The following is a 9,545-nucleotide window of genomic DNA, read 5'->3' as shown; positions in this document are numbered from 1 at the left end:
CGTTGGGTTATGCAATTAGAACAAAAAAATAAAATAAAATAAAATAAAATAAAATAAAACCTTAGAATCATGTGAGAAGCAATAAATGCAAAAGACTTTGGGGTTCTACAAAACTCCTACAACTTTCAATAAACATCATTGATTATTCCAAAAATGGGTTTCATTTGTAATAACCAAACCAAAAGATCATTAAATGTCTTGTCAGAACCACATTAAATTGTGTGGTTTTTATTAATTTCATGTCATTTTCTTCATACCCTTTTCAAATATAATCATATGTTTATATATATATATATATATATATATCTCTGCTTTAAGCATCTTTTAATTTCTTTTCTTTATTGATGGTAGCCAGTTATGGATATCTCTGATTTAATTGATTGTACTAACAAGACATGTGAGATATGAGCTTAGGGCTTGTGCTTGGGAATTTTTTTTTTAAATACCTTATTGTATTTTATTGTTTAATAATTAATGATATGTCTTGAGATTTGGTTTGGAATCATGTTGTTATGAGTTGTCCAAATGTACCATTTACTCCTACTATCTTTAATATAATTCGATTTTGATGTGATAGTTATGTAGATCTTTTCGGTTTACGCGTTTTCAGAGTGAGAGTGAGAGATAGAACCATCCTTCCTTGAAATCGTAGCTAATATTTTATCGATTGAGCTATACTCAAATTGACATGAAAGTGTTGTAGATCGTGTGGCACTGGTGTGAAATATTCTTTTGAGACTACGATTTTCATTTAGTTCATAAGTTTCAAAATGTTAGACTTTTATCACTCGATTTCGAGTCCAAGGTTTCACTGTTTCTTACTTTTAGTCATTTGTGTTAATTTTTTATTGACTATTTAAAAAATTCAAGGACAAAAATGTAAAATTTTAAAATTTAGAGATCGAATAAAAACTAATTAATATCAAAACTATATATTATTTCTTGTGGTGGTTGAATTTTATTTTGGGAACTTAAATCCTCATCGAGAATAAACTTGGTGGATTTTAGTTATTAAGTTTATTGGATGGATTAAGTTAAGGCGTTGAAAATAAAATTTCGAGAGACACTCACAATAGAGTTTGCAACTGATGATTGAAGAAGGTGAACCAACTGAACAATTGTGAGATCCCACATTGCTGGAGAGGAGAATAGACATTTATGATAAGGGTGTGGAAACCTTTTCCTAACAAACGTATTTAAAACCATGAAACTGACGTAATTAACCAAAACAGACAATATCTACTAGCAGTGAGTTTGAGATATCGTAACAACGAACGAACGAGGATGAAAAGAGACAAAGTTGCAAACACCAATGCTTCTATTTCCCTTTGCTCAAGGCTACCAAACATATTTGTTTAAACATTTGCTCATAGATATCAATTCCATTTGATATGATTTGATTGGGTGAACTTCACAAGGACTCATATTTGTTTCTTTGTTTACCTAATTAGTAGTTGGATTATGCTACAAATTCCAAGAAAGTGGGAGATTTTGAAGCATATTTGATATGGGGTTTTCATATTAATTATGAACTAAAGCAATTGGCATTTCTTGTATGAACCACAATTTCTTTATTTAAGTGGGAATCAATTATTTGAAATTTCAAGTGGCATTCTAAATACAAATTCATTCGTTGAGCCCACTTTTTATTTTTTATTTTTTTAAAATATTATGTCAACAATTTTGTATTTTTACATCAAGATAGCATAATTAGTTTATTCTTTTTTTAAAAAGAAAATTGGAAAAGAAAAAAAAAAGAAATGGATAAATTATAAAATATATATATATATATATATATATAAAATTTTGAAATATTAATATTTATTTTAATTTATCATTCGTGAATGTGTGTATATACATAAACAAATGGACGATGCTAATTGACTGTCGGTTTGAGGAAATCAATGAAAAAACGATTTGTAGTCAAACAATGAATTCTATTAGAAAAAAGAGTTTTTTTTTTTTTTTTTTTTTTTTAAATTAAAAAAAAAATTATTATTATTATTTTTTTGTTTTTTTTTTGTGAGGTTTCACGTGTGAATGTTTGTTTTTTTGTGGTCCCTTTTTTAAAAGAAGAAGAAGAAAAAAAAAAAAAAAAACAAAAAAACAAAAAAAAAAAAAAACAAACATTCGTGCCAAGTCTTTCTCTATGTATTTCAAGCTATTTGGTTTATTTTAGATTTTTCTTTTATATTTTATATAAAAAAAAACTATAACATTTTAATTTTACTAATTTTAAATTAGAGCAGAAATTTGAAGAAGGTAACCCACCTAATCAGATCACAGATGGATAATTAGATTTATGAGGAGAAGATGATGAAGATCCTATACATTAGTGTAGTGCTTCCCGATACTTGAGCTATAGAGTGATTTAAGTATAACAAGCTAAGAGTTTGGAGATTGAGAATAGACTTACTTCTCTTATGTCATAGTGATGTATTTATACGAATAATTTGACTTACAACATCCAAATTGGTGCTTCAAGGTTGATTGGGTTGACCCTTGAACCAATTAGATCGAGACATGTATCAGGATGACAGATTTTGCAAAGTAGGTGCCTTTACGCCATTTGGGTCTTGGAGTGTGGATTAGGCTTCAATTCTATCTACTTCTTAGTCTAGTAGTCTTTGAACTTGTTCAATAGGTTGAGGGTCATACTTTTATTCGTAGCATCTTAGTGGTTACTTTTAGAAAACAATAGCAATTAAAATTTTCTAAAGCTTATGTCATACAATTTTGATTAAAAAATTTGAAAGAAAAATGACTTGTTAGGAGCAAAATAGTTTAATGGCTTACGATCGAAGCCCACATAGCTCAAACATCAAAAAATGAGGCTCGTGAGGTCGTGCTGAGGACGAAGAAAATTACCCTAAGGGGTAATGAAACTGCTTGATCGATAGAGCAACCTCAACATCTCCCATATTGACATACAAAATATCCATCGAACCTCGTATCAATCTTTACGAACGAAACTCCACGTTCAATTCTTTTCACTTCATAACAACAATCGACTTGCTCTCAACTGTTGCTAATCATAATTTTTTTTATTAAAAAAAGAAACGAGAAACAAAAAACGTCACCGTACACCGCTTTTACTACCAATGTACCAAGATTATATTGCTCCAAAATGAAGCAAATTAGAACGTGGAAGCCATACATATTGAAAAAAAAAAAAAAAAAAAAAAACACAAAAAATATTATTGCACAAATTGGGGTTTGCCGACTGTATATAGTCAAGGGTAGGGCGGCGGTCAACCATAGCTGCTGGTTTTAGTCAACCTCATCCTCCCCTCTCAGCTACTACTTGAAACAGCGAACCCTAATATTAAGAACCATATAATAGAGATGAGATATATATATATATATATATTATTATATAGCTTATGTTATAGATTAATAAATTTAAGTGAATGTCAAATATTTCTTGGGGTTAATGGTTTTAGGTATGTTTCTATTTCCTATAAAGTTACGTAATATTTTTAATTCAGCAGACAAGGGAGCTATCTCAAGGGCTTCCTTGTTTGCTTGTTTTTTTTTAATGGTCGTGTTCTTGGTCTTGTTTTTGTATTACTATACAATAAATGAGCTAAAACCCAAACCCAATTCAAATTCTTGTCTCGAGTCAAACCTAATATATTAATAACCGTTTAAAAAACATTCTACATATAGTCATGCCTTTGATTTAGTCATATTGATAGAATCATCGAGTGTTGAACAAATAAGCATAGAGACTCAGAAGATATAGTCACGGTGTGATCCATAGTTGAACACTATCAGATAGGCGATATGCTACAGAAAAGTAATTGACATGGATAAGGGTTAAACGAGATATATGATTATTTGAGGAGAGACTGAGAGTACTTTGTTCAAAGGTAGAATTGACCCAAATCTCACCCGAACTAGATAAGATAAAAACTATAAGTATATAAGTGAGAACAATTATTTTTATAGATACGAAACCTTTTGAATAAAATCAAAATCAAATCCATAAAAATTTATGATACCATCGTTATAGAGATATGTAAAGGGTCTGTAATGCTTCTTAAGTCAACCTCGACGATTTCAAAAGTTTGTATATGGCTTATTAAATAAAAGTCAAACGTTATATTAATTGAATGGGAATAAATGTCAAAGAAGCAAAATAAAAATGATATAAACCATGCTTTTTAAGCCGACTTCGTTATATATTATGGTTTGAAAATTTTTGTATGAACACAACTTTTTAGTATTCATCAATTTGTATTGTTTTTTTCAAGAGATGAATGTGATATTGTTTTAATTAGGGTTTTGATCTATTTACCATTCTCTCCTTCAAAATCTTTTATAGTTATGACACGTGAATAAAGGAATGATATATGAATAAACTGAAATTACATCTGAACTAGAGCGATCATGAAATAGGATGACTAAGAAAGATTTAAAAAAATTGAAAGTTATTACCCATACCAACAAGTTACATATTTTTTTTCGGTAGCTCGATCATAGGAACTTATAACATATCAAGCCCACTGCTAATAGATATTATCCACTTTGACATGTTACGTATCGTTGTTAGCCTCACGATTTTAAAATGCATTTGCTAGAGAGAGATTTCACACTATGGTTTCCACACCCTTATAAACAATGTTTCGTTCCCTCTCCAACTGATATAAGATCTCACAATCCACCCCCTTGGGCGTCCAACGTCCTCGTTGTCACACCGTTCGGTATTTAGCTCGGATACCATTTGTAATAGCCCAAGTCCACTGCTACTAGATATTGTCCGCTTTGGTCCATGACGTATCGTCAAACGTTGACCTCCCCTAGCAAACACGTTTTAAAATCGTGAGGTTGACAACGATACGTAATGAGCAAAGCGAATAATATCGGCTAGTAGTGAACTTGAGCTGTCACAGAATTTCATGGTTGGATGACTTCCTAAGGATACACGTTTATAATCATCGAACGGTAATAGATAATTTTTTAAACTATTTTTATTAAAAGAAAATTAGAAAAAGTGTCTAAAACTCAATACCAACACAACTTTGACAGTCTTAAGCATTATGAGCCGTTTTTAGAAGTTGGTGGTTCAAATTTTTGACCCACATCGTTTAGCGAACTATATGTATATATATATTCTCGAGAACGCCATAGAAAGAACATCTCTCATCTAGATATTACCATGAGAGAGAAAGAGAATGCATGTTTTATTCAAAAAGTCACCAAAATAATAATAATAATAATAATAATAATAATTCTTAATTTTTAAATTTTAAATTAATATTATTCAATGGTTTGAATTAGAAAAATCCGAAAGAGATTACACTAGAAGCTACTCTTGGATTAATTTTCAAACAAATTACTTTAAACGCACCCAAAAAATCTAATTAATTACCAATTAAAAATAAATCACATGTCCAAATCTTACCCGTTCTTCCCCACAAAATTAGATGCTTCGATTCTTAACAAAAAATAAATAAAAAATAAATAATATATATATATATATATATATATATATAATATTATTATAAAGTTTAGTTTCTCCAAATTTATCAACTTTAAAAAGTATCTTAATTTTATATTGTTTATTTTATATATTAAATTAATTTTAATTCTAATGAATCAATTAATTTTTTTGAAAATAAATTTATTAGTTTATTAATTTATTATATATATATATATATATATTTTTTTTAACTTAAAAAAAATTATTGAAAGATGTAAGGAAAAATATTTAAAGTATTTTGAGTATGTATTTAAGGTTAAAAAATTCAGCAAATAATTATTTTTAGGAAAGTCCAATTATGAAGTAATAATTATTAATCTTTCTGTTGGGCAATTAATTAGTTATTATTAATTAATCTATTTTTTTATGTTTTAATAATCACTCACTTTGGGCTCACGCACGTTGGTCACCCATTATAAATATACACTCTTCAACCTCCGTCTTCTTCAACAATATTAAGTCTCTCTCTCGAAGTTTCACTCTAAGAAACACTTTCTCTCTCCGCCGTCTGTTTCTCTCTCTAACCTTTTTTCCGGCCATCAGTAGGAAAAAAATGGGTGGCAATTCGCCGTGCGCCTCGTGCAAACTCCTCCGGCGACGGTGCGCCAAAGACTGCATTTTTGCTCCCTATTTCCCCTCCGATGACCCCCACAAGTTTGCTATTGTTCATAAGGTTTTTGGTGCCAGCAATGTCAGCAAAATGTTGCAGGTTCTTCTTCTTCTTCTTTGCCTCTTCGGTTTTCTCGAGTTTTGGGTTTCGGGTTTCCAGTATTTTCCTTGTTTTATTGAAAAAATAAGGCGATATTAATTTGACTTTTGGGTAATATCTTTACTAACACGAAACCTTTATTTCATCATTAAAATGTAATTAAATTAATTTTATGTTTTTTCTGGATTTTTTTGGGAATGTCAACAAAACTTAAAACATGAATTTGGGAACGTCGACTTGTTCACTAATACAAAAAATTTAATTAAAACATGAAAATACAATTTGAAATATAAGTTTTTAGGCTCGAGAGTTAGACCGCAATATTAAAGCATAAGAGTTCACTTCTAATATGATCGAAACTTTCAGGACTTGTTTACTACGAGTTTGTCTACTAATTTGAAACGTTTGTCGAGTAACTTTAAGAGAGGAGAATATTTATTTAATAAAAAAAAATAAAAATGATTTTGATGATGATTTGTTGAAACAGGAACTGCCAGTGCAGCAAAGAGGCGACGCCGTGATGAGCCTAGTTTATGAGGCAAGTGCAAGAGTGAGAGACCCAGTTTATGGCTGCGTAGGGGCAATTTCGTACTTACAAAATCAAGTCTCACAGCTACAGATGCAATTGGCTGTCGCTCAAGCTGAGATTCTTTGCATCCAAATGCAACAAGACCACCCCGTTTTCCCAAATTGCCCTCAGATCCACTCCGACGACAAACCCCCCACTCTTCTACTCCCCCCGCCGTCATCGCCGCCGTCTCAGTGCCTCAATTTTGCTTCCTCTCCCAATGTAATTTATGATGCCATTTTTGGACATGACATCGTTTCTTAAATCATGATCATAATTATAACTTCATCCCTTTTTTTTTCTTCCTCAATTTCTTTTCCATTTTATTAAATATTAGATCCTGAGGTCAACGTTGCAATAAGTAATAAATAAATTAATTAATTAAAAAATTTATATATATATATATATATATATATATATATATATATATAATTTAAAATTTTTAATTTAGAGTTGTAAATATTAGACGAATTAAGGTCTACAAAAAAGTGCCGATCGTGGTCGAGAAAGAGATGGAGGAGGTAAAACCAAAAGAGACGTTTTTCTATTTTACTATATAGTGATATTTTCGTAATATTAGAAACTTTTTTTTTTTCGATCATTAATAAGTATACCGAACACGTGTGACCAATCGCATATGATTAATTGGTAGAGACATAAAGAGAGAGTGGGTGACGTGGAGGGTGATGGGTAGGAAATGAATGTGAGCCGTTGGTGGGAGAGGGAAACCCTTCATTCAATTCTCTCTCTCTAACCCTATATTGATTAAAATTACATTATTAAAGAAAATATGTCAAATCAGATGAATTATTATGAATGATAGGTAAATTATAATAAATTTATTTATTTTATAAAAATTTAAAAAAATAATAATAATAAAACAAAAGGCATCAACCTGGGTCTGGAAAGATTCCTTGTCTCTATAATGTGGAAGCAATTTGTTAAGTCAAAGCCCCACAGGAAAAGAAGCATTTCCATTTTCATATATATATATATCAAAATTCCACTCTCTTGTCTTCATCCAATAATCTAATCAAAATTTTGTACTTGGTTTCATAAATATTTTATTTTTATTTTTATTTTTAATTAATAAAAATATTCTTAAACTCTTTTATATATATATATATATATATTACTTTGAAGGTTTTAACATTACCTTTTTAACTAAAACAAATTCCTTATTTAAAAAATATATATATATATATATTTTTTATGTATAGTTTATTAATATATTTGACTTTTTTTTTTTAAATAATTTTAAAGATATCTTAATATTACAATATTTTTAAAATATTTTTATGAACGTATAAAAGTATTATTCATATCTTTAAAAAATTTAAAACTTTTTAGTGTTGGTAATTAACAATAAACTTTTTATCTGGGCGGTGATAATCTCTTTGATTTCATATATCTTATTTGTTTGGATACATGATTCAACAAATTTTTTTTCATTTTTTTTTATAAGCTTAATTTTTTAAAAAACGTCTGACTAATTATCGCGGAGACATGAGTTTTTACCTATTAACCTAGAAGGGTCAATCGGTAAAAAATTGTTCGTAAACATTAAAAAAAAAAAACGTTTTCATGGGTTGATGTACTCATACACATATAACACATACATGGAAAAACATAATCTTATATAGAGGATAAAATTAGAAAAATAAAAGAGATAAAAATGATGATGATCCCATAATCTAGCTTTTTCAAAGAGATCTTGGCTTATCCATTTAAACCAAAATAAATACATAAATAAATAAATAAATAAATAAATAAATAAATAAAAGTTGTAACAAGTTCAATGATTCTTGAAGATTAAGTTATAAAGTAATAGAGAGAAAATGATTGATTTAATTTCCTTTTTCTCTAATTCCTTAAAACTTACATAAAAGCAATGGTTTTTAGGTCATGCGCACAATGGCTGCCCATTATCCACTCATTTCATCATCATCAGCTGCAACTCCAAATCCAAGTTTGAAAAATATGCCAACAAATAGAGAATCAACTAATATTTGTTTTTCAAGGGCATTTTTGGTATTTTCGGTACTTTAACGGTGTGAGATCCCACGTTGGTTAGAAAAGAGAACGAAATATTTCTTATAAAAGTGTGGAAACCTCATCTTAGCAGACTCGTGTTATAATCGAGAGGCTGATGGCAAATCTAAACCCGAGTAAAATTAAAATTAAAATCTTTCAATTAAAAAAAAATTAAAAAATTTAGTTATATCATAGAAATTGATGAAGTCGGTAAGAGAAAATAAAGAGAGAGTGGGAAGCTTCTCTGTTGTCGCTTTTGAGGGCTCGAGGATACATATAATATCTCCAAAACCCTTCAAACCCTTTGTTTTAGAATCTTATTTATTATTAATTCTCCATTTTCTTTTACTCATCTTTTAAAATAATATTAAAAATTACCTGTTTAGATTTTTTTTTTTTTTTTTTTAAATTCACCGATGGATCAAGTATAAGATTAAAAGGTTTAGGGATTTTATAAGACATAAAAATGCCTTCGTGAATTTAAAAAATGATCAAGGAGGCTTGTTAGCCACAAAATTAAACGTTCAAAATATATTAGACACTAACTTGAAAGATGAACGACTAAATTTATGGTTAACTCGTACAAAATAATAAATAAAAAAAAGAAAGAAAAAGAAAAAAGAGGTAAATGGTTGCTAGCTACTTACAGTGTTTTGATAAGACACCATAAATAATAATAATAATAACAAATGGTTGATTTTTTTCCTTAATTTAATGAATGTCAAATAGTTGACAAACATCACAAATTT

The 9,545-nt window shown here is 29.1% G+C and overlaps 1 protein-coding gene across 1 annotated transcript; it reads left to right on the top strand.

The window, feature by feature from the left end:
- Positions 1 to 5,950: 5,950 nt before the first annotated feature.
- LOC111797594 (LOB domain-containing protein 12) lies at positions 5,951 to 7,050 on the top strand. Its single transcript, XM_023680652.2, has 2 exons — positions 5,951 to 6,194; positions 6,682 to 7,050. Exons 1-2 carry the CDS (start codon positions 6,039 to 6,041, stop codon positions 7,024 to 7,026), a joined length of 501 nt encoding a protein of 166 aa, XP_023536420.1. The 5' UTR covers positions 5,951 to 6,038; the 3' UTR covers positions 7,027 to 7,050.
- The last annotated feature ends 2,495 nt before the right edge of the window (positions 7,051 to 9,545 follow it).

This window comes from Cucurbita pepo, chromosome 1, assembly GCF_057944985.1.
Source record: "Cucurbita pepo subsp. pepo isolate OVF chromosome 1, ASM5794498v1, whole genome shotgun sequence".
In the NCBI taxonomy this organism is placed as follows: domain Eukaryota; kingdom Viridiplantae; phylum Streptophyta; class Magnoliopsida; order Cucurbitales; family Cucurbitaceae; genus Cucurbita; species Cucurbita pepo.
The sequence above is the reverse complement of the archived record's forward strand: the minus strand, read 5'-3'. Positions and strand labels throughout refer to the sequence as shown.

Bases quoted from the DNA above. Each gene is read 5' to 3' on its own strand.
- LOC111797594 (XM_023680652.2), top strand. From the start codon at position 6,039: ATGGGTGGCAATTCGCCGTGCGCCTCGTGCAAACTCCTCCGGCGACGG. The intron at 6,195-6,681 runs GTTCTTCTTCTT...TTGTTGAAACAG, and splicing joins ATGTCAGCAAAATGTTGCAG to GAACTGCCAGTGCAGCAAAG.